Source organism: Mus caroli, unplaced genomic scaffold (assembly GCF_978045245.1).
Source record: "Mus caroli unplaced genomic scaffold, Mus_caroli_1 scaffold_7, whole genome shotgun sequence".
NCBI classification, from domain to species: Eukaryota; Metazoa; Chordata; class Mammalia; order Rodentia; family Muridae; genus Mus; species Mus caroli.
Window position 1 is genome coordinate 106,746,070 of NW_028227262.1, and position 25,614 is coordinate 106,771,683.

Sequence of the window (25,614 nt, forward strand, 5' to 3'; positions counted from 1 at the left end):
AACAAACAAAAAGTCGTGGAACTTAGCAAATACTAACATATTTGACATATACCCAAGGACCGTACTCTTGGGTAGAGTGATGGCTCAGTGGTTAAGAGTATTTTGGTTTGGTTCCCAGCACACACACAGTGACTCACAGCCACCTCTAACTCCAGTTCTGGAGAGAGTAACTCCTTCAACCTCTGTTAGTTCCTGCAGGCCCGTGGTCAACATACATACTAATCAGATACATGTTGCCATAGTTACGGTTACTATTGCTATGATGAAGCATCATGACCGAAAGCAAGTTGGGGAGGAAAGGGTTTATTTGGCTTATACTTTCACCTCATAGACCATCACTGAAGGAAACCATGACGGGGACTCAAGCAGGGCTGGAACTTAAAGGCAGAAGCTGATGCAGAGGCCATGGAAAGGTGCTGTTTACTGGCTTGCTCATCTTGTTTTCTTATAGAACCAAGACAACTATGCTGGAGATGGCACCACCCACAACAGCTGGGCCTTCCCCTATTAATGATTAATTAAGAAAATGCCCTGACAGCTGCATCTTATGGAGGCATTTTCTCAATTGAGGTTCCCTCCATTCGGATGAGACTAGCTTGTGTCAAGCTGACATAAAACTGGCTAGCACACATATACATGCATGTAAAATAAATAAACATTTTTAAAAAGACTCCTCTTCAGTTCTGCATTTCCTGTATTGCCATCCTAGAGTCACCACTTATCTATCTATGAGATATTAAGCAAGGGACAAATTCCCTGACCACTGAAAAGATCTGGGTTTTTCTCCTCCAGAAAATTATACAGTGGGGATTTTGATGATATATACCCTATAAGTTTGTCAGAATTTAATAAATAATAATGTGTTACAATATGGGAAACTTGATAAGAAGTGTGTTGCTATGACTGTCATTACTACAGTTGCTACACTGTCATCATTGCCTTAACCACAGAAAATATATTCAGAACTTACACAGGGGCTTGAAATTCTCACTGAAAGTATTATCTAGATCATTCTAAGACACCAAATAGGTTTATCTCATGCACACACAGACTAGCTAAGAAAACAACCAATGAGGCAGATGTATGAATATGAATAATCTGACTTCATGATTATCCACAACATGGAAAGCATTGACCAATATACAGGAGTCTGATGGGCAGCTCTTGAGGGAATGTGTATTAGTGTCAGGAGATGTGCAACAAGATGTCATTTGGTGTACAATGGAGTATCTAGGGAGATTATGGGGGAAAAGTGCGTGATTGAATTTCAGATCCTGAACTCTCATACATAGCTATGATCCTAGGAAATTCCCTTGTCTTTGATCTATGTCCACTCTTGTGTTTCACTTACCAGTGTCCGTTTGTAGTTTTGTAGGATGTTCAGCATCCGTAAACATATATCTTTAATTCTGCCTATCTTATTACAAAAAAGTATGGGTGGGTCAATTAATTATCTTCATGTTCTCCTTCATCTTCCCCATCATCTCTCCTCTGTCTCCTCTTTTTCTTAGTTCATCCTTTGATGATATTAATTATATTTCCTATTGCTTGACTCATGGCACTGATTAATTTTTCATAGAAAATGTCTCAAATTTTCTCCTCTATGTACATCTTAACCTAGAACAGTTGTTTCCATAGACAGAAAAGTAGTGGTGGGGATGTGAGAGAAAGACAGAAAAGGAGTTGGAAATAGAAGCAGAGTCTGCCCTGAGTAGTAGTTTCAGGGAAGATGGAAGGAGATGGAAATCAGCTGTAAACTTGCTGTAGCTGACATCCTGCCATGGGGAAGGTCAGACTGGGAGAAAGGAGTCAGGTTTTCTCCAGTGGATACAGGTGAAGCTCTGTGGATTTCTCTTTAAGGACAAAATATTATTAGAGTTCTTTCAGAATAATAAAGCTGGAGAGAGTTGGACACCAGATTCCTTCAGTCTAGACACGAATTACTAAAGAACCAAACTGGGTTCCTCGAAGTGTGCTGGTCAGTGAGGACATTGACAGGACTTGTGATGGAAATGAGATGACGAGGAAGCGTGGACATTACTGTGGCTGTGCACAGTGTGCTATCCTGGTTATTTGTGGACATCACAAAGGGTGAGGATGAGATAAGTTTCTCACTAACTAGCTATTGGGTGGTTGGTTGTATTCTCTAGCTATTCTCTGAGGTGGGTAAAAAAGTTAGCTCTGGTTTTTAACAGCTGAAAGCATCTAGTTTGTGTAATTTTACTTAGAAAAGCTTCTTCTCCCCTTGAGGGAAGATTTTTCTTTTTTTTTTTTTTCTGAGGCAGCATCTCATGTAGCCAAAACTGGCCTTGAATTCTTGACAGACCGGCCACTGTATCAGGTCTCAGAGGCAGCCACATTACATGACAACACTTAAGGTGGTTAACATAATAGGATTTTATTTCTTCCCAGTTTGCCTCTATCTGAGGCAACGTGCTGAGGTTTCAGAAGTGTGCCACCATACACACCTGTAATTTTAAGGCTTCTGTAAGTTAATGACATGCTAAAGGCAGTCGCTGCTCTGTTTCAACAGGGACTTGAGTTTATTAACTACATGGAACAAAGTTCTTTCCATCTATGGCTGTGGAAGTTGTAGCCCACAGGCCAAGGACTTTCAGGAGTCCAGAGAGATATGTAAAAATAAATGCCACAGCCATTAAAATTGGTCTTAGCATTAGTATTAATATTAGCTGCAAAATAGGAAAACTATGAAACCACAGCCAGTAAACACGCAACCTGGTGGTTGTCATAACCGGCAACAGGTTAGACTACTTTGTCTACTTTGTGAGTATTCCATATTACTCGCAAATATAAAGTAAAGGATTTACTCTTAACCAAACACATATATGTGCAAATGTATGGTATGTGCATATGACTGAACCCTGCTGGAAGACTGGAGAACAGCATGGAGGGGATACTCCCAGGGAAGAATCAGAGGACATTTAAGAGCTGATGCACACAGGTACAGCTTCCTCAGCTGTGTCTCAGGTGCCTGGAAGAATCTGCCATAACTTCATTAGCTTGCTGCTTTCTGCTTCTTGTTGTCTGGGATATGGTTTTCAGCCACGGAGAGCTTTCACGTTCCTCTTATTCAGTTTGTGACTGACCTAAGCAAGGGATCCCTGAATATTCAGCCTGAGATTCTAATGCTCCAAACTGAGGTTAATATGACTAGAGATGAAGCCAAGGTGGATGAGAGTGGTGTGGGAGGAGAGCAGTCTACACCACTGTAACATTCTCAAGGCATCCATAGCAAATGATCACAATTACAGTGGTTCAAAATGATGATGCCATTTTTTCCCTCCAAGTTCTAGATTCTCAACCTGTGGGTTATAACCCCTTTGGGAATATATCAACTTTTTCTCGGGGGTCACATATCATATATCCTTCATGACAGATATTTATATTATGATTCATAACAATAGCAAAATTGCAGTTATGAGGTAGCAATGAAGTAGCACTGAATTGAAAGATTGTAGCATCAGGAATGTTGAGAACAGCTGTTCTAGAGGGTTGGAATTTTAGTACTCAGACTTGAGCAGTGCTGATTTCTTCTAGAATTTCAGAGGTAGAGTTTTTCCACATCTCTATTACAGCTTCTGAGTTTCGCCAGCAATCCCTGGTGTTCCTCAGTCTGCAGACACATCACCGCATTCCTGGTCTTCATCTTCTGATGGCATTCTAACCTATGTTTCAATCTCTCAGTTTCCAAATTCAGCATGATGTCCTGTTAACTCTGTAACATCTCCCTTCAGAAACACTATATCCAAACTGTCCTGTTTATAGATAGCAGGTTAGGAATTCAAACTTTGCCTATGGGAGACACAATTCTATCATTATTTCTCCTTTCTGTGTTGCTTTCTTCTGTGGTGGTATGGAATTCTAGACTCTCTAATGATGGCAATGGACTAAAGGGGGTGGATACCGAGTCTTATCACACAGTGATGCCATTGCCATACCTGATGGAATAAATACCTTGGTCAGTTTTTTATTGTTTAACCATTCTTTGCTAAATGGAGTCTTTTTTTTTTTCCTCTGCAGAAACGAACAGAACCATGGCAACTCCCTCTGCTGCCTTTGAGGCCCTTATGAATGGAGTAACGAGTTGGGATATCCCCGAGGATTCTGTTCCATGTGAACTGCTTCTTATTGGAGAGGCTTCATTTCCTATAATGGTGAATGACGTGGGCCAGGTCCTCGTTGCTGCCTCTTCCTATGGCAGAGGTCGCATGGTGGTAGCATCTCATGAGGACTTCTTGCTGGAAAGCCAGCTCTTTGTCTTTCTTGTCAATGCTGTTGGGTGGCTTCGTTCCTCCCCTAACTCAGCCATTGGTGTGCACTCATCTTTAGCACCATTGGTGAAAATCCTCGAGAGCTGTGGAATAGAGTCAAAGATTGAGCCAGAAGTCAATGACTCCCTGGGGGTTTACTGCATTGATGCCTACAATGAAACCATGACAGATAAGCTAGTCCAGTTTGTGAAACGTGGAGGGGGCTTGCTCATAGGAGGTGAAGCCTGGGATTGGGAGACCCAGGGTGATGATGATAGAGTTCTGTTCGCATTTCCTGGGAATCTGGTGACCAGTGTGGCTGGTGTGTACTTCACTGACAACAAAGCAGACACAAGTTTCTTTAAAGTCTCCAAGAAGATGCCTAAGATACCCATCTTAGTTCGGTGAGTATCTTAGCAGAGTGGAAAGTTGGCCTCATAATAAAACCTGACATGATTCTGTCTTCAGGTTGCTTCCAAGCTAACAGAAAAGAATTCGAAATTCAGTCACGTGTTTGCCACAGTCAATTAGATGTTTTAATACTCTGAGGCTCAGGAGTGACACTACCTCCTAAGATCTGTTTAGCTCTTTGAGACGGAGAAGAATTTTGACTATGATATTCCTCAGAACTTAGCTTAAGAGTACTGTTGACCCCAAGAATTGGCCTGCTTTGTGTAGGAAGGTTCACAGGAAGTTTCTTTGCCATGTAAAGGAAACTCTTAGGGAAAGAAAAACATAGAAAAGCCCTCTGGGCCAAAGTCAGGAGAGCTGTGAGAAGCATTTTGAAATCTTTACTTGAAGTTAGAATAGAAACAGGAAGCTGTGCATTCGGAAGTTGAGCTAGAAAAGAGACATTACAATTCTATACACTAATGCTGGTCATTAGAAGAAGATGGTTGCCCCTGCAGTCAAAGGATCTTCTGAGAATGGGGGAAACAGACCATGGGTACCAGGGCAAGATTCACTGGAGATCAGTGGAGACTTTTACCAAATCTGTTTTTTTTTTCCACACACAGTGTTGTATATGAAACAATTATAAGCATTCAATGAGTATTCCTTAGCTGTATAGGTAGACTGACAATGAGAGTGTTTGAAGCTATGTTCTTCTCAGGAGCAGAATAGGTGCACTAGGTACTTCCTATTATATATAACAATGCTTAGCTTTCTTGGAAGAAATAACACTGTTATTTCTGACTGGTAAAACCAAAGGAGTCAGATTGGGTGAGGAAGATACAGTGAGACCTTTAGATAGATGATGAATAAGCTGAATTAATAAGTATGCATGACAAATTAACCCAGCAACCTGTGTACCCTATATTTTTGGTAAGAAGGAATCTTGTTTGATTTTTAACTCAGGTTTGGGGCTTCTACAAGGAGTTCAATCTCTTTTTGTTCATTTATCCATTAGTTATTCCAGAGTTTATTGAATATATTCTGTGTCAGATATTATGTCTTAAGATAAATTTCAGATTTACCTATTAAGATGAGTTACAAAAAAAAATCTGAACATAAAGTGCACAGAAATATCTCTAATGACAATATCTAGAAGCCATTTTTAAAAACCGAGTAACTGTGTAGCAAGATGCTGTACATTATAGTGCAGAAGACTCTGGAAACCAGGATCTAAGGCCAGTAACTCTACAGTGTGTCCCTAGAATGTCCTTCTACCTCCTTCTGTCCAGAGGAGGAGTGCTGGAGTAGAACCTCTGGGTTCCTCTGTATGGCACCAATCCCTTTCAGGCTCTGGATCTTCTGGTTAGCAAGATCCTTGAGTTTTCCCAAGGTCATCAGGCATTTGCGGAAATGGAAATGGATGAACATGTTCTGAATACCCAAGTGCTCTAAATAAATCCTTTTGCTTAAATACCACAGTGAAACCTGAATTAGCCAGCTCTTATGTTATGTGTGCCTTTTCCAGCCTGAATATTAGTGAAATGATATTGGCAACTGAAAAATCTTTTGACTTTCAGATTACTAAAGAGACTTCACAATTTTAAAAGTTGAAGATAAGCATTAGCTTATCTCCAAAAGTGGCTTGGGAAATGTCAGGGCAGGTGTAGATAAGTATGTGTAATAGGGATCTGCAAATCCTTAGAGGTTGTTGCTAGTTATGTGTCGACAATATGTAGAATAGAGTAAATCAGGAAAACCAATAGTTGCTTAATGGAAAAAAAATTCAATAAAGTGATAAGCCACTGGATAATCTGGTCATGACAACAAGAGACAATTAAGAATTTCAAGAATGGAAGGAGGGTCATTAATGTGAGTTTATAGACATTAAAGAGTAATAAGATAGTTGATACAACTTACGCCACCGAATTCATTAACTTAAATGAATTGGACAGCCTTCTTCATAAATACAAATATAAAACTAAACATAAGAAAAAAGACAATATAATAAAATGAATTGAATTGTAATAAAACCCCCCAATATTATATGAAAGGTGGTTTACTGGTTTAAATTCTAGAAATCATTCAACAGAAAAGCAAGTGAATTTTATGGAGAGTTTTTCAAGCATGGTGGCTCATGCTTTTAATCCCATCACTCAGAAGGCAGATGTAGGCAAATCTCTACATAATGAGTTCCAGACCAGCCTGACCTATATAATAAGTTATTGGCCAGTCAAAACTGCATAGTTAGCCTTTGTCTCAATAATAATAATAATAACTGTTATAGTAATAATGATGACAATAACAAAAATTTAGACATTTTTATTCATTAACAGAGCTCAGCATAAAGTCCAGGCTAGCCTTAGACTAGTGAACTCTCTACCTCAACATTCTAAGTGGGCTGATAGGCACTTGCCACATGTCTAGCTAAGTACTTTAGTAGCTAGTACTTAACCTGTGCTAAGGTCTTAGTTCTGCCAAGTATAACTCAGCTGTTTAACACTTTTTCAGTAGTTATGTCAAAGATATGGAGAAACTCTCTGTATTATACAACTTCCCTATTGTTTTGAACACACACATACACTCTCTCTAGAGTGTGTGTGTGTGTGTGTGTGTGTGTGTGCATGTGAGTGTATGTGTGTGTATATATGTATATACATATATATGTGTATATGTGTATGTATATATATATATATATATATATATATATATATATATCAAACAGCACCCCAGTCCCCAATAGACTTACTGATGAATTTTATGAAACTTTTAAGAAGCAAATAATGAGAACCCTACACAGATACTCTTCCAGAAAATAGGAGGAAAGTATCCCAAAAGTTATTGCTTCCCCAGCATTTCTGTTGTACTGAAATTAAAGAAAGGGCTGGTGAGATGGTTTAAGTAGGTAAAATGGCTGTGATGCAAGCATGATGAAGACCTGAGTTGGATTCCCTAAATTCCATGGTGGGGGGGAGAGGAGTCATCCAGGGTAACATACCTATTATCTGAACACTGAGTAAGAAGAACAGGAGGATAGCCTGGGCTTGCTGGCCAAGTGGTCCAGCTCAGTTGATGAGCCTGGATACACAAAAAGACATAAGGCAGAAAATAAGGCAGAAAGTGATTGATTGAGGAAAGTACCTAACATGATACCAACCTCTGGCATTTGCATATGCATGTGCGCACACACACACACACACACACACACACACACACGCATGCACGCACAAGCACAGGCACACAAATAAATAAATAAGGTGAAAAAAGGCCTTTTAAGGAAAAGAAACCTATAGAACAATACAGGATGCAATGTTCTTGATTAAATATTAGTAAGTACAATAGTTTTGCATACATACACACACATAGATAGATAGATAGATAGATAGATAGATAGATAGATAGATAGATAGATAGATATAGATAGATATAGATATAGATATGTATATATATAATAGCAAAATTCAGTTATTCTGGGTATGAACTACTGGTTTAGCTATCAGAAGCCAAGTTAATTTAGCATGACAGCATTAAAAGTGAGAACATCATGCAATTCGATAGATGCACACAAAACGCTTAACAAGATTCCATAATCAATCATGATAACATATCAACATACTCCATATAAAAAGGAATGTCTTCCATCTGAGGAGAGGCATGCAACTAGAAACCTCCTCACTTTGTCTTGTTAATTTTATTTTGTTTCATTGGTTTTTTTGAGGAAGGGTCTCAAATAGTACAAGCTGGTCTTGATGAAGTACAGTGCAGCCAAATCTGACCTTGAACTCCATAAATCCTGCTGCCTCCACACACCCTGGTCCCCAAGTTGTATGATTACAGGTGTGTGCCTTTGTATATATCCAACTATAGAAACATTATATAGGGATAAAATGGTGACTGCTTTTATCTTAGAAATGAGAACATGGCAACAGTAACACTTGTGGTCCTACTTTCTCTAAGGGATTGTATTGAAAGCACTCCACCAATGGTATAAGACAAAAAAAAAAAAAAAAGGCACGGATATTAAAAATTAGAAAATGGACTTTTCTATACATACCTAAATATACTAAGGTTTAATTTATGAATTAAGGACATTATTAGTATAACAATGGATACTAATAAAAATCTAACAATTGTATATAATATAGCCTAACAAAAGGATCATTAATGTGGTCTCTTACAAACTATCTTTTGTAAATTTATTATTATTATTGTGTATATGAGAGAGATGTGTAGGATGGAAGGGCATGTGCAAGCACACGTGTGGAGGTCAGAAGAAAACAGAATCAGTTCTGTCCTTTGTCCTCTACATGGATTTTAGGAATTTGACTCATGTCTCTAGGATTGTACAGAAAATACCTTCATCTACTGAGCCATCTCACCTGCTCTCAGAAAACCTCTCCCTGCACTATATGCACCCATCTGGTGAATGGATAATCCAACGCCTGTGTAAAAAAAGATGTGAAATGAACAATGAGATGGAAACATTGTGATACTGCCACAAGGGTAGACAAATTCGACACTGAAACAGACCACATTGTCTAGAGAGATTTGCTCAGTGAGGAAAAGCATTGTTTTCAACATACGGCGGCTCAGGATCAACTAAATACATTTATGGGAAACATGAACTTTGATCCTCAACCTGTTTCACACAAAATACTCAAAAAACAGGTCCAGACCCAAGTCCCAAGTACAAAAGAAAAGTTGAAAAACTTCTAAATTACAGCACAGAAAAAAAAAAATCACTTGCAATCCTGCATTAGGCAAAGATTGCTTGGGAAGGCAGGCCTGCAAAATGGAAAGATTGGTAGTATTTCAGCCCTCTCCTTCCTAAGTAAAACCCAAGGAAAATTAAATAGTGTCCTCACCAAAACTTCACATAATAAGCTATCCTCTCACCAGCATGTACGCTGAGATTATCTTCTTTATCTTGGCTATTGTGTAAATGCTTCAAGGAACATGAGAGAGTTTGGAAGGCACTGATCTTATTTGCTTTGGATACACACCCAATGGAGAGTTACCTGGGTCATGTGGTAGCTCTATTTTAGGCTTTCAAGGACTTTTCAACCCATTTTCTATATAGGTACTACTAGTTTAAATTCCTTCCAACTGTATGCAAGAATTTCCTGTTCTTCATGTCTTCATCAGACTTGGTATCTTTTGATAATACTCATTCTAGTAGATGGGCGCCCATACCTCGCTGTGAATTTTATTTCTATTTCCATGGTGAGTAATAGTGGCAAGCACCTTTTTGTAGGCCTGTTGAGCATCTATACGCTGTGATATGTAGTGATTCTTGTCCATTGTAAGGTGCATGAGAATTCTGGGCTGATCTTTACTGGCTCACAAAAAAAAAAAAAAAAAAAAAAATCATTCTGGTTCTTTTGTTCCTTCACCTTCTCTTACTCACATGCATCCCACACTCTTCTGTTCCTGGAGGCTTCTGGTTCATCTGATTCCATCTACGTAGTGTTCAGTATAAATAGCCACCTCTCCCACTTCCCTGATTATGCTCTGCTATACTGCAAGTTTATCTTCATGTTCTATCTCATCACAGGAGAGTATGAAAGGGAAGTAAAATCAGAGCCAGAAAAATGATTTTCATGGTTGTTGCCTCAAGGAAGGAGAAAGCCAGTCTGCTGCAACGCCCCAGTTTCTCATCACTTAGTCAGAACTCTGAACAGCACTGGCACTAAAACTCCATTCTCCTGACACATGACTGCCATGGCGTGATCCCTAACACAAGTAACAGATTCAATTCTGGAATTCCAAGTGTGTGGAGGTTATCCTAGGCATCAAGGAATCACTCTCCCTTTGGCTTAAGGTCCTCAACAGGGAAGGAGGTATATTATGCATAGGAAATACACCAGTGCTGAGCAAAACTCCACAGCACTCCAGCACTCCTGTTGGGCAAGCAACAGCCAGGTGAAGTTATATATGTAGGCAGTGGTACTCCTCCCACTAAGGGACCACGGGTCTCATGAGAGTTAAGGCTAATGACTGACCCCAACCCCATCTTCTAAGATACTGACTCTTTGCTGACACCATGAACTCTGTTTTCCATAGACTTTTCCTTTATCACATTAATGGGGTGAAATGTATCAGTAAGAATCAGAACATAATTCCTCACCGAATTCTTTGCATTCTGAAATACATGGTTGGAATAAACATGAGCCTATGTCTAGAAGGTGGTGTCTAAAGTTTAGTGTCAGAGAAACACAGCAAGATTTTCCATAGAATTTCCTTTGAAGAAATGGTGATTTGAAAATGAGCATAACAGAATTAATTGAGATCTTGTGTCTCCTTCCCAGAATTTTTCACCCACTCTGTTCTCCTAAATTTTCTACAATAACTGAAAACAGATTTAGTTAAAGCAATAGTAAAATACCCTTGTATAGCAGGCAGTGTTCAAGGAACTAAAAGGAGAGTAGTCCTTCTAATCAGGAATGTGTGTCTTTTGCAGTTGTGATGACGACCTCTCAGATGACAGAGATGAGCTTCTGCGTGGCATAATAGACCTGGACATCACCAACTCGGACTGCTTCCCATCCCAGCTACTAGTGCATGGGTCTTTGGCTTTTCCTTTGGGGCTAGATACCTACCATGGCTGTGTGATAGCTGCTGCTCGCTATGGCCGGGGTCGGGTAGTTGTAACTGGTCATAAGGTATTATTCACTGTGGGTAAACTCGGCCCCTTTTTGCTCAATGCTGTCCGCTGGCTGGATGGTGGCCGCAAAGGCAAGATTGTGGTGCAGACAGAGCTGAGAACACTAAGTGGTCTGCTCGCAGTAGGGGGTATAGACACCAGCATTGAGCCCCACCTGACCAGTGACGCAAGTGTCTATTGCTTTGAACCCACAAGCGATGTGGGGGTTAAGGAACTACAGGAGTTTGTAGCCGAGGGTGGTGGGCTGTTTGTTGGAACTCAAGCTTGGTGGTGGGCTTTTAAGAACCCAGGAGTGTCCCCTCTGGCTCGATTCCCAGGAAACCTGCTCCTCAATGCTTTTGGTATCAGCATCACAAGCCAGAGTCTCAATCCAGGACCTTTCCGTACCCCTAAAATAGGAACAAGGACCTATCACTTCCGCTCTACCCTAGCAGAGTTCCAGGTGATAATGGGCAGGAAGAGAGGGAATGTGGAGAAGGGCTGGCTAGCCAAGCTAGGCCCAGATGGGGCAACTTTCCTGCAGATTCCTGCAGAAGAGATCCCTGCTTACATGTCTGTGCACAGACTCCTGCGGAAGCTGCTGAGCCGCTATCGGCTTCCAGTGGCAACCAGAGAGAACCCGGTCATCAATGACTGTTGTAGGGGAGCCATGCTTTCCCTGGCCACAGGTCTGGCCCACTCTGGAAGTGACCTCTCACTGCTGATCCCAGAAATTGAAGACGTGTACAGCAGCCGCTACCTGCGCCCCTCAGCATCTCCCATCACCGTGAATGTCAATTGCACCAATCCAGGTACAGCAGAAGGATGGGAGCTTGGTTTTATGGGCATCTGCAAAGCAGAGGCATGAGAGTGCTGCAGTGTTGCAGACCTGTAGAGGGTCATCACTACCCTTCATTGCCTTCCTCTTCAAGATGATAGATAGGGTTTGGGTATTGGTCAGTATTTGAAAGGGTCACAGCAACATGGTAGGGAAAGGAGCAGCTGAAGTCATGAAGGGTCCGTGCAGCACTATACAGAGCAGGGATGAAGCCTGCCCTTCCTGTGTTTTGGCAGGCACTCGATATTGCTGGATGAGCACTGGACTCTACATACCTGGAAGGCAAGTCATAGATGTCTCCTTGCCTGAGGGTGCTGCCTCTGCTGATCTGAAGGTAAGGCCACCCCCCCCTCACCAAATAATGCAAAATTCAAACAGTCTTGCTATCCCAATTGGCATTGTAGGTGGTCTGTGTAAAATGCTGCTGGCGGTTTAGGTCAGTTTTAAACCCCTTTTCCTTCTTAATGATGAAAAAAACCTGTTTTGATATATAACAAAATATATCAAAATGGTACATTGTAGAACCCAGGACTCTATACCATTTTGCCTCAGAATAGCAATCTCTACTCTTAAAATTTGTTCTTTTAATTTACATCATACAATAAAGATTAAGAAAGGCCTCACATGGAAGGTTCCCTGACAGTTTATAGATATTCAGCTGGTGAATAGTACTTTACTTTCTATCACATAACTTAGTTCATATGAACTCCAGAAATGCTACAATTTCAGTACTATTATACATGGCATCGTCAGTGGTACATGGGGTCATAACCTAATGGCCCTTCTGTGTCTACTTCCTATGCTCTCTTGTGCTACCCACATACTCCATATGACTGAGGGTTATTTCTCTGCTCCAGATACAAATTGGCTGTCATACTGATGATCTGACCAGGGCTAGCAAGCTGTTCCGAGGCCCCCTTGTGATTAACCGGTGTTGCTTGGACAAACCCACGAAATCAATCACCTGCCTCTGGGGTGGTCTCCTCTATATCATTGTGCCTCAGAATAGCAAACTGGGTTCTGTGCCCCTTACAGTGAAGGGGGCTGTTCGTGCTCCATTCTACAAGCTAGGTAAGTAAACACTATAAGGTTCACACTGAGAGGTGGGAGAAGCTAAAAATGAAGAGGTTTCTGGGGCTACTCAGTACAGGAGGTGGGGGTAGACGAGTGGAGGGAGGTGATTGGTGTCTTTAAGTTCTGCTTTGGTGCCAAGAAAAATAAATAAATCATACCCACGGGGACTTCCAAAAGAGATGTGGTGGTTTCTTATCTTGTGGTTCTCATCTGGAGTGAAAGTTGTATATATGTTTTATCATAAGGGATCTGGAGAAAGGTATTTCAAGGCAATATTTCAATTGCCTCTCTTTATAGGGGAGACATCCAAGGAAGAATGGAAGAGGCGTCTCCTGGAATATCCAGGTCCATGGGGAGAATTGGCCACTAATAACATCATCCTGACTGTGCCCACTGCAAATCTTCGAACCCTGGAGAATCCTGAGCCACTGCTCCGCCTCTGGGATGAGATGATGCAGGCTGTGGCTAAGCTGGGAGGCGAGACCTTCCCTTTGCATCTGCCACAGAGGATAGTGGCTGATGTTCAGATCTCAGTAGGTGGGTGCTCCGGAAGCTCTGTGTGTCTGCCCCCAAGTACCCTCTCTCCACAGCCGTGTAGCTAGAAGGCTGTTTTGCTAACAAGACATGTAGATATATTCCTTGCTGTTTAAATGGAAAAGGGAGGAATCGCATATGAAATAAATAGTAGCTTATGTCAGCATTTGAAGAAGTGTCAAAGACATCAAGAGATGTGACCTGTGGTGCCGCTCAAGGAATTTTAAGAATTAGGAAAATATAGTAGAGGGCCTTGACCTGGTTGAGAGTCCTGGAAGACTCTGAACAAAGCTATTTGAAAAGGAACCAAGAAGCCAAAACAAAGGTTATGGGTACAACACAGAAGCACCATCAAAATTTCCCTAGATCCTGTGGTTTTTGTCTTTGAGTTTGTTTATATACTGGATTACGTTGATGGATTTCCGTATATTGAACCATCCCTGCATCCCTGGGATGAAACCTACTTGGTCAGGATGGATGATTTTTTTGATGTGTTCTTGGATTCGGTTAGCAAGAACTTTATTGAGGATTTTTGCATCAATATTCATAAGGGATATTGGTCTGAAATTTTCTATCTTTGTTGGGTCTTTTTGTGGTTTAGGTATCAGAGTAATTGTGGCTTCATAGAATGAGTTGGGTAGAATACCTTCTGTTTCTATTTTGTGGAATAGTTTGTGAAGAACTGGGATTAGATCTTCTTTGAAGGTCTGATAGAACTCTGCACTAAACCCATCTGGTCCTGGGCTTTTTTTAGTTGGGAGACTATTAATGACTGCTTCTATTTCTTTGGGGGATATAGGGCTGTTTAGATAATTAACCTGATCTTGATTCAACTTTGGTACCTGGTATCTGTCTAGGAACTTCTCCATTTCATCCAGGTTCTCCAGTTTTGTTGAGTATAGCCTTTGGTAGAAGGATCTGATGGTGTTTTGGATGTCTTCAGGATCTGTTGTTATGTCTCCTTTTTCATTTCTGATTTTGTTAATTAGAATGCTTTCCCTGTGCCCTCTAGTGAGTCTGGCTAAGGGTTTATCTATCTTGTTGATTTTCTCAAAGAGCCAGCTCCTTGATTGGTTGATTCTTTAAATAGTTCTTCTTGTTTCCACTTGATTGATTTCGCCCCTGAGTTTGATTATTTCCTGCCGTCTACTCCTCTTGGGTGAATTTGCTTCCTTTTGTTCTAGTGCTTTTAGGTGTGTTGTCAAGCTGCTAATGTGTGCTTTTTCTAGTTTCTTTTTGGAGGCACTCAGAGCTATGAGTTTTCCTCTTAGAAATGCTTTCATTGCGTCCCATAAGTTTGGGTTAGGGTTATATTTAGTGATGAGGTGGAAGGGTTCTTTTGTTTGTTTTTAAATTATTTTTTTATCCTCTCTCATATATTACATCCTGACCAGCTTCTCCCACCCCTGCCTCTACCCCCTATCCCCTATCTCTCTTCCCTTCCTTCTCTATCCCCCAGTTCCACCCCACTCCACCTCCCCTCAAACAAGAGCAGGCCTCCCAGGAATATCAACCGAACACAGCATAATGAGCTACATAGCAGGCACATGCCATCACATCAAGGCTGGACTAGGCAAACTTGTGGGGGCAAAAGGGTCCTACAAGTGGACAAAGGAGTCAGGAACAGCCCCCATTCCCACTGTTAGGATTTCCACACCAAAAAAAAAAAAAAATGCCAAGTTACTTACCCATCATGTGTATGCTGGGGATCTATGATCTGCAAGTTCCCAAGTCCCAGTCACTCGATTCAATTGTTCTCATGATATGTACCTGACCCCTCCGATTTCTCTGATCCTTCCTCAAGCTGGGAGGAGGATGCTGACCTGCTCTCTTTCTTCTGTGTCCCCAGGCTGGATGCACGCAGGGTACCCCATCATGTGCCATCTGGAGTCAGTGCAGGAGCTCATCAATGAGAAACTCATCCGGACCAAGGGGCTCTGGGGCCCTGTGCATGAGCTGGGCCGCAATCAGCAGAGGCAGGAGTGGGAGTTCCCCCCACACACTACGGAAGCCACGTGCAACCTGTGGTGTGTTTATGTGCATGAAACGGTCTTGGGCATACCTCGAAGCCGTGCCAATATTGCGCTATGGCCTCCAGTTCGGGAGAAGAGAGTTCGAATCTACTTGAGCAAGGGACCCAGTGTGAAACACTGGAACGCCTGGACTGCTTTGGAAACGTACCTACAGGTACTGGGAAAGACTGGAGGGAGATGGGACAAATGTGACTACCCAGGCCCCATGATGAGATGATAAGTTAGTGGCCCCAGAGTCCACCGCTGCATCTGCCTCCCACATCCAGCTACTTGAGAACTAGAGAATCTGGGGATAACAGCATGTAATGATGCTTCTTGGTACAGTATTCTGTATGACACTATGAAGTGCACAACCCTGAACTGACTTAATAATGTCAGCTGTACTCCCATCGAGAGGCACAAGAGCATAGCACTAAAGAAAAAAAATCTTAAACCTGGTTGAGGCAGAAAGAGTACTACAAATACACTTCTTTCTCCGTAGCTTTAAAGCCAGGCATACCCATGACTGAAGCCAACCTTTCCTACTGAGTAGCTATCAGACAACAGTCATCACATATTCTATAATGGGCTATGATCCAATTTTTCCATAGATGTGTGTGTACTCTCCTTGCTATGGCTTTGCTTTGCCACAGATTCCACCATATGTAGGCAACCCAGAATTGGTCTCTGCCTTGGGTTTGGAGATTCACCTTGCCTTGGAACTGTCATTCAGAGCCCTCATTTTCAGCCGCAGTGCCTGGGATCAGTCCCTACATCACTGTGGGGAGTGACATCATGGTTAGATTCAAGCCAGGCATGATTTATTCTGATTCTTCCACCTGTTCAAATCCTTCTCTGTCCATTGCTACTTTCTCCTGATGTGAGTTACTTTGCTCATCTGGGAAATGAAGACATGTTTGTTCTGGTAACTTCCATGTGGCCCCTTAACGGCAAAGCCTGTGACCCTGGCTAGCCTGGGCTCTTTCCAATAGTCTCATGAAAGTTACTGTTAAAGAAGCCATGTGACTCTTTCCAGTGGCATCTTCTAACACTCTTTTTTGTTGTTGTTCTAGAGCTCATATTTTGTTCTAATTAACTAGGCTGTCTAGAGACTTCTACTTGATTCCCTTTCTTTTCCAAAGGCCGTTTTTAGTGGCCTTGTGAATTAGTGTGAGGGTGACTGAGGATTGGGGGAATTTCCAAGCTATTAGAATTTAACTGTACAACTGGGCAAAGTAATGAGGATTGGTCCACCCGAGCAGGTTTTAAATCCCTGTGTGTAAATCTCATTACTCCATTCATGATCTCATGATCGGGTGAATGATGACCGTGGTGGGAAACACTGACCACTGGAGCTGCTTCCCTACCCACCCCTCACTGAGGGTTCTGCAAGCACTGCCCTAGCCTCAACATTTTTCTTACGATTACTAAATGAGAGTAGGGCATGAAGCCAGCACACAAAATGCTCGGTGATGGATGCAAAGCTGAAGTTTAGCAGGCTGAACTCATTAAGTTCGCTTGTGTATTTGACCTTCCTTTTGTAGATTGGATGTCTCACCTACTTCCAACTTTCCCTTTCTAGCTCCAAGAGGCCTTTGGTTGGGAGCCATTTATTCGTCTCTTCACCGAGTACAGAAACCAGACAACATCAAGCTCGCCGCCCTCAGACAATGTCGACAAAATGAATCTATGGGTCAAGATGTTCTCCCAGCAAGTGCAGAGGAATCTGGCTCCATTCTTTGAGGCCTGGGGCTGGCCTATCCAGAAGGAAGTGGCTACAAGCTTAGCCTATCTGCCCGAATGGAAAGAAAATATAATGAAATTGTACCTCCTCACACAGATGTAAGGAGTGCCCATCGAGGTGGCAGGTAGAGAGGCTTGGGGAGGTAGGCAGAGGTGGGGGTTTATTCCTCTACCTCTGTCTTCTAAAGTTCTGGCTTTCTCCTTTTAATTCATTGCTCCTGTGTCTTATTACCGACTTCTGTCTCTAGGAAGTAGGTTAAAAACACAGCACATAATGAAGCCAGAATTTCTTAGGAACAAGGTTTGTGCTTATGAGCCGGACCCCTCTGCTTCTCAGTTGTCAGGTACCCTGCTGAGCCTGTATTGGCCTAGTGCTGGGAGCTTGGGAATTTGTTTCTATCCAGCCTTCTTGATGAGCCATAGAGGGCAATCCTTCCCTTGGCTTCCTTGGCTTCGGGATAGATATAAAAGTCTCTGCTTCTTGTGGTGGACATGGAGAGTCTGGCTGATGGCTTTAAAGAAGCTTGTGGACTTTATGGTGTATGCCAACTGAAGGGTTCTTCCACTTCATGCTGGATTATTAACTCCCACAGCTCAGTAGTTCACATCAGCCTTTCTCTTAGACTCCTTCTGCCCAAATTCTAGGTCTTTAATTGACCATTTATATGTTACCAGCAAGAACCTTGCCTTCTCCATGACACTATGGCCTCATTCTATACATTGGGATCTATTTCATATGGGTTTTTGGAGTTGTACAATGCCTCTAAAAGTGATTACAGAGGTTAGTGGGTATTGAAAAAACATCATTTGTCATTTTTGGTATTTAATCCAACAACATTCTAGAGCTAAACTTTTATTTTAGATGCTATAAACAGATAGTCATAAACTTTTAATATTTTCAACTGATAAATATAAAGCCCACATCTATTAGCAAGATACCATTCAATATGGATATATATTTTTAATACTTGAATTAGGCAAAGCATATCTGTCTCCTCTAATATCTATCATTTCTTCAGACCAAGCAAATTCACAATCATTTGTTTTTGGTTTTGTTTTTGTTTTGTTTTTGTTTTGTTTTATTGACATACATAGTACGTAACTATTATGGAGTGTTAGAGAGAGGGCTCAGTGTGTAAAGACACTTGCTAACAAGACCTCAAACCTGAGTTCAATCCTCAGAACTCGAAAAGTGGAAAAAGAGACCTAACTCTTGCATGTTGTCCTCTGACCTCCACAAGTGGTCTGTGATCCATGCACAAACACACTAAATCAACTTAAAAGAAAGAACTGCTATCTGCCTTACCCTATCCTGTACTATACTTTTCACCCTCTAAAGTAATTCTGGTACTTGTTTTATGAATCTAAAGGAAGGATTCTAAACTTACATTGGAGTATTTTGCTGGCTGCTTGAGACAGTGCCTCTCTGTGATAGGTAGGGTTTTTTTATTTCAAAAGCAATGCTCTTTCATTCTTGCCATTAAGTGCTGTGTTACAGGTGTGCACAGCCACACCTGAGTTCACAATGTAGGCCTTTTCCTTTTCTCTTTTACAGCTACTTACATTTGGCCTCTTTATCTAGTTCTTTCAGCTTAAATTCCCCACTTTGATAAAATCCAGAGAAGAGATTTTCTTTTTTTTTTTATAATTTATTTTTTAATTAGGTATTTTCCTCGTTTACATTTTCAATTTTCACAAAAACTAGAACAATCCTAAGATAGTGTTTAACCATCAGTAGACATTGTTTAGAAAACAATAGACACCCAGCTTTTAAATGGTATTTATATTCCCATAGTGAGAGATCTAAGACATAATTGCTGTGGGGGTTTATTGACATATATATTTCTATATATATATATATATAGAAAACTTCAGTTTGGGACAAGAAGTTCCACATAGCTAACACAACTTTTATTTAATTACTACACATTCAAAGATCTCTTGGTTTTCCCCATTTCATTTCAAGTTTCTTTTATGATTTTTAATTAATGTTATATCTAAGATGGGTGTTGTACACAACCAGTTTTCTGATTTCTTTTTTTAATTTATTTTAGTATAATCTGTTCTATTTACATAGCTTGTAAGTGGGTGAATGCAGACATTTGTGTGTGTGTGTTTGTGTATGTGTGTGTGTGTGTTTAATGTACAAATTCTTAATCCTAGATTTATTTTATATATATCTATCATATAGGGATTTTAAATACCTTTAAAATAATTATTATCAGTTATCACGTATTGATAATATGTGTATGTGACAGGCATTATATTGGTCCCTATATATAGGCTATGCTATTTAATTGTCCCAATAGTCTTATGAAGTAGAAATTATTATTAGTCTTATTTTAGGATAAAAGAGCTGAATTTTATGGAGATTAAGTAAATTATGTATGACTCTACTGCTAATAATGATAGGTCTATGATTATGAAGCCATGCATTATGATTGCAGAATGGGTATTAATAATTATGGTGCTTCAAATAACCAAATAAAAAAAACAAATCAACAACACAGAACATTTATACTCCTGCTTGCCAGAGTCTGGGCTCTTTATACTTAGCCTCTATCTAACCTTAGCAGGACAAAAAGTCTCTCTGTTTCTCCCAAACATCAGTAGACAGGAAGAATTTAAATCAGGCTCCTAAAGTGCTTCCAATACAAAAGAGTGAGCCATTAGCATCAGGCGACTCTTCTAGGTTCTGATCATTTAGATTGTCATTCTCCCTTGGGTACCATAAAAGCAATTTTTGGTTTATTAGATTTTAAATAATGTAGCTTATTATTGAAGTCCCTGACTTCCCAAGGTCCTAGATGCTTCATTTTCTCAGAAAGACAATAAGATCTTTAATCTTTTTTTCTCTCTTTATTTTTTATTAGATATTCTCTTCATTTACATTTCAAATGCTATCCCCAAAGCCCCCTATAAACCCCCCCTTGCCCTGCTCCCCAGCCCTCCCACTCCTGCTTCCTGGCCCTGGCATTCCCCTATACTGGAGCATATGAAGATCTTTAATCGTTTAGAGTAACTCTTCTCCATTCCCACTCTTGCCCCTTTCATCTACTTTCAGCAGTCAAGCCTGAGATCTTTACAATAACGTTACCTATACTCTTTCCCTGTCAAATGTTTCCAGTGGTACTCCAGATTTGAGATGATGGACTAAACATGTAAGTTTGCCTTCCCTCCTTTCCCAGGCCCCACTGAAACTGAAGTCCAGGAATACAAAAGAAAACTGAGACCTCTCAGCAAAGGAAACTAAAAGCATTTGGTTGGAGAAGATCTCAACAAATTTCAGGAAGAGAGAAAGTAAATGAAGAGAAATAATGAACGGGAAACATGGCGGTCCATTTCAGACAGAATATACTGATCCGAACACTGGAACCCCAAAGAGACTTGAGCACTAGAAAACTCTAGCTACTAAATAATTATACCAGTTGTAAATTGACCCCCATTCTACTCAGCCCCGACCCTTGTACATAGAAAACAGAAAACCTACCACTGAAACTAGTGAAATTGTTATTGTTACTGTTGTTTGAATAAAGAAATCAAATAAACCACCTGAGGAGAGGTAAAGAATTAGTGCTCCAAAGGATATTCTTTCCATGGAAATAAGTGCCCCACTAGCCTGTCAGATAATTTTCTTCTCAGTGTTGACACCTTTACTCACATGCCCACAGCTTCTAGGTATAGCAGAGATTTGCTGGAGAAACAGGACTCATTTAACGAGCTGATAGTTAACAAAGATTCTCAGTGTGGATTTCCTGATAGAACTTTTCATACATCGAAGGGCCCAAGGAAGAAGCATAAAGAAAATAACCACTTAGACATAAAAAGCTTGAGGAATTATAAACTAATGGAAGCATAATTTATAAGAAAAAATCTGTAAGATTCTGACCATTTCTCCAGAGAGACTTGAGGTGCATTACAAATATACTAAGAGAAAATCCTGAACATTTTAAAAGCAAAACTAGATGGCCATAAATTTTCATCAGATAGACTGGAAAACAAGATAGAATGAATCTTTCCAGACATACATCAAAATGAAATAACACACAATTGAAAAGAAGGGAAGGGAAACAGACAATCACTGTGTAACTCTTAGGAGTTTCCAGAAGACAGAACTGAAAGCCTAGACAGTGAAAGAATAAGAAAGACTTGAGGAATACCAGAGGGACAGTACCCAGTACCAACCACATCTAGGCACGGTCCTTAAAAAAGTGGAAACAGTAGGACTAGAAGGAACATGTTGAAAGTGACCAGGGAAGGGAAAAAAGCTGAACCAAACCTGAGAATTCTAGCAGTGCTGAATGCTAAAAGTCAAGGAACCAATGGTTGACTTTTGAAAACTCTTGTTCCCAGAACTCCATATAGTACAGACTGTCAAGAGTAATGTAAAAAGAAAAACATTTTTAGCAGGGGAGTCTTTAGAAACTCTCCCTCCCTCCTTTGTACCCTTATTAAGGACGTTTTCTATTTAAAAGAAAACTTTCTTTCCATATATATGTGGAAGAAAGTCCAAAAGAGAATAGGAAAGAAGATCTGGAGACAGTGGCCCTCACCCAGGTGTCTCTGTCTAGAGTGGTAGATATCAGAAGAGAGCACTTCCCCTGGGCTCTATGAAGAATGTGCCAGAGTAGCACTGAGGAAATGGGACATTTGGAGATATGAAAAGCATGCAATCTTTAGTCACAAAAATTAAACAGAATGTCAAGAAATTTGGGCTGAACCATGAAGGAAAATAGAGTGGGATAGGATTTCAAAGTCTTGTGAAGTATGAGAAGAGACTGATTGGGCACTGGCAGTAGGTATGTTTCCTTTCCCTTGATATGGGTATCATGGCATTGGGAGTGTAGAGAAAATAAGTTTCTTCCACTTGGCTTGGTAAAAGTATTTTAATAGCCCAACTAATGTATAGATGCCACTTATAGATCTTCAATGTTTTGATCAGCCTATCATCAAAGTCTGAAAGTCTTAATGTTACACTTATAACAGAGATGGAAAGGGATATTGATCAGTTGATGCACAAAACTACAGCTGAGTTAGTTGAGAGAAGGGAAGTAAAAGGAAAAAATGGGGCTACTTAAATATTCAAAGTGTGGATGAAAAGATGCTGTGTTCGGATAATAGAACACAGTTGTATGGTTAGTGTGCTGGTTAATGCTATAAATTAGACCCTCAAAAGAATATCTAGCAAGCATTTGGAGAAGGGTAGGCAGGTGAAAGGTGGAGGTGGTGTATGTTAAATCCTTATCTTTTGTAATGGTGAAAGATTAAAGATCGTCTAATGTTAATAAGTCAAGAGATTATTGTTCAAACATGTTATTTAAAGGTAGGAAGTTAGCCACCAGAAGATCCAAAAATAGATATTAAAAGCATCTAAGAAATGAGACTATAGAAGGAGGGTGGGGTGGGAACCATGTTTTTATTTCATGTTCCGCTGTACTATTTAATTTTTTTACCTTGTGCATGTATTATTTGGAAAACTTTATAATAAACTCAAATAAAACATCCTTCAGAGGCTTCCCATTCAGTAAGATGTGGCTGAACCACACACACTGAGCAGCAGACAAGGCCAGCAAGTACTGGGTTTCATCTGATATGCCAGGCTAAGCAGTCCCAACCCTCCATGACTACAGTTGTAGCCACTCCATCTGCCAAGGCTCAAGCACACTTCATCTTCTCTTACTTCTATGGATATTCTACAAAAACCAACCAACCAAACCAAACCAAACCAAACCAACAAAACAACAACAAAAACAAAGCCTGCTGTTCTTGCCATCTTTTGTGATTGAGTTTCCTGTCTAGCAAGTTTGCAATAGTTTTGGAATGTAGGAATCTCCAAAAGGGCATTTGTGTTAGATTGTTAGCTTCTATTCCTTCCCAAGGCTGTAGTGTATAAAACACTTCATGAAGATGCAAATAGACATTAAGATGTTCAATTCTGTTCATTTACTAACTCTAACAAGTTTTACTCTTAAATTGGGCCAGTTAGTATAAGAAGACTCCTACCCATTTCTCAGTGCCTTTGGTATGTTTTTTGCCACTGTCTGTATGTCATGATCTAAGTTTTCAACTATTTGACCCCTGACTTTAGTGAGACTATCAGATAGAAATTTTCATGCTACCACAGATTTTTAAATTTCTACTCTTTTAGTAGCTATTTCTTCTTTGTCCTCATTAACATCACAAACCAAAGACAAATATTTACATTAAAGCCATTTCTTGCCTGAGTTCACCTCTTCCTACTTGGCACAAGCCTGCTAGATATCCAGGACTGAGACAAGAAGAGGCATTTAATGAGGGAAGAATGGAGAAACCACTGAGGGACTGCAGATGGCATTATCAAAGCCCTTTACCAGAGTCCACAGTAACACACTGAGACTGGCACAAGCTGGATTTATTATTTATGTAGTGCAGGAAAGTATACACAGTGGGAGGTATGGGCATTTCCATCAAAGAATACCAGAAGGAAGCTACGATGTGACCTGAGCTTCAGTTTGAATACTTGAGGAGAGGGTGGGAAGAAACGAAGACTTTCCTGTGGATTGGATGCTGCCCAGGAACACTGCCAGCTCTTGAGACAGAATTCCAATAAAACCCTTAGGAGGATGTAAAGCTGTTTCTGGTTCTGAAACAGTTGCAGGTATTCATGTTAGAAGAAACAGAAGGCTGTCAGTATTTTGTGGGTTGCTCAGACAACTTGTATTTTTTTTTCCTTTTAGGTGTCACAATAGCCTAGTCTAATAGTGTGTTAGGAAACTGGTTATCTACAATAGGAAAATATGGTCTGGCTGAGTGTGCAACAAAAGTTCCTGAGCACTGAAGGCTTTCAGAGGAGAAGCCTTTGTTCCTCAGACAGTGGTTCCAATATGCATTCCTTTTAACTAAGTACAAAGAAAAACAATTTTAAATGAGTATCAGGTACACAAGAGGTACTCTGGGCAATGACTGCTTGGTAGAAAGGTTTGGTAAACCGAAATGAAAACTAAAATGGTGTCAGGTTTTCGGAGTCACTTGTTGGATGGTTGCAAGCATCCTCACTTCCTAACTACAGATTTTCTGAGCGTTTCCTGGGAAGAACAGGAAGCAAACTGGGGTAATAGTAATTAGGTCATTAGGGCCCACAAACCCTCCAGCCAGTGACCCACTTCACAAATATTCGTAAACTTCACTTGCAAACTGCTATAAGTGGACCACATGGAAAGAACTGAAAGTCAAAATGAACCTGAATATTTTTTTCGCTTGAATATATATATATATATATATATATATAATTAGTATATATTATATTAGTATATTAGTACTATATATATTCTAATATATTAGTATATTTCTACATATATATTTATATATGTATGTATATATATTAGTAGAAAACATTTTCTTCAGTACCCAAATTATCTCACTAAATTTACAACCTGTGTATGACAGGAAATTAAGCTGGTAATAGTTTTGGCTTCATTTGACTTTCAGCTTCTTTGAAAAATTAAATAAAATCACATAAGTAATTGCCTCCCCATGTTAAACCAAAACTACTTCATGGGGAGGGGGCGGTGCAGAAGGATGTGTTAGAAGTGAAGAGTACTCGCTACTCTTCCAGAGGACCAAAGTTTGATTCCTAGCACCGACTTGAGAGTGCACAACCATCTGTATCTTTACTTCAAAGGGATCTGGTGCCTTCTTCAAGCATCTTCAGGGAACCATGCTCACATTTGGTACACATAATTACTATTAGACAAATTACCCATACATAATTTAAAAGAATTTATTAAAAAATCTATAAATAGCATCATAACAAATTTGTGGCTTTTGTGTTATAGCTACTCTAACATTTGGGTACCCTATTTTAGTCTAGCAAGTAGATTTATCCATAAATATTTATTTACATTAACCTAATTGTTCTGTGGTCTGGAAATATAATTATAAATAAACAATACCTTGTTATTATAGCTTTCTTTCAGCTGCTGTCATAAAACACTCTAATCAAAAGCAGCTTGGGTGGGAAAGGATTTATTTGGCTTACAATTCCAAATCATACTCCATCATTGAGGAAAGTCAGTACAAAAACTCAAGCAAGAACTTGAAGCAGAACCCATGGAGGAACTCTAATTGGTT

General features: G+C 40.2%; 1 protein-coding gene across 4 annotated transcripts in view; it reads left to right on the forward strand.

The window, feature by feature from the left end:
• The window catches only part of LOC110296288 (TRPM8 channel-associated factor 1), a 44,782-nt gene extending 21,635 nt beyond the window's left edge, over window positions 1-23,147 (forward strand). For 2 of the 4 annotated variants that reach the window (XM_021164910.3, XM_029478647.2), the window contains exons 2-9: window positions 4,042-4,675; window positions 11,122-12,116; window positions 12,379-12,476; window positions 13,000-13,213; window positions 13,514-13,753; window positions 15,600-15,937; window positions 17,345-17,604; window positions 20,694-23,146. In XM_021164910.3, coding sequence (XP_021020569.1) covers window positions 4,056-4,675; window positions 11,122-12,116; window positions 12,379-12,476; window positions 13,000-13,213; window positions 13,514-13,753; window positions 15,600-15,937; window positions 17,345-17,604; window positions 20,694-20,703 — 2,775 coding nt within the window. In that variant the 5' untranslated portion in view covers window positions 4,042-4,055 and the 3' untranslated portion in view covers window positions 20,704-23,146. Of the gene's footprint in view, window positions 1-4,041; window positions 4,676-11,121; window positions 12,117-12,378; window positions 12,477-12,999; window positions 13,214-13,513; window positions 13,754-15,599; window positions 15,938-17,344; window positions 17,631-20,693 lie in introns of all 4 variants that reach the window. The other 2 variants (XM_021164912.3, XM_029478648.2) reach the window with 2 other exon arrangements.
• Window positions 23,148-25,614: the final 2,467 nt, after the last annotated feature.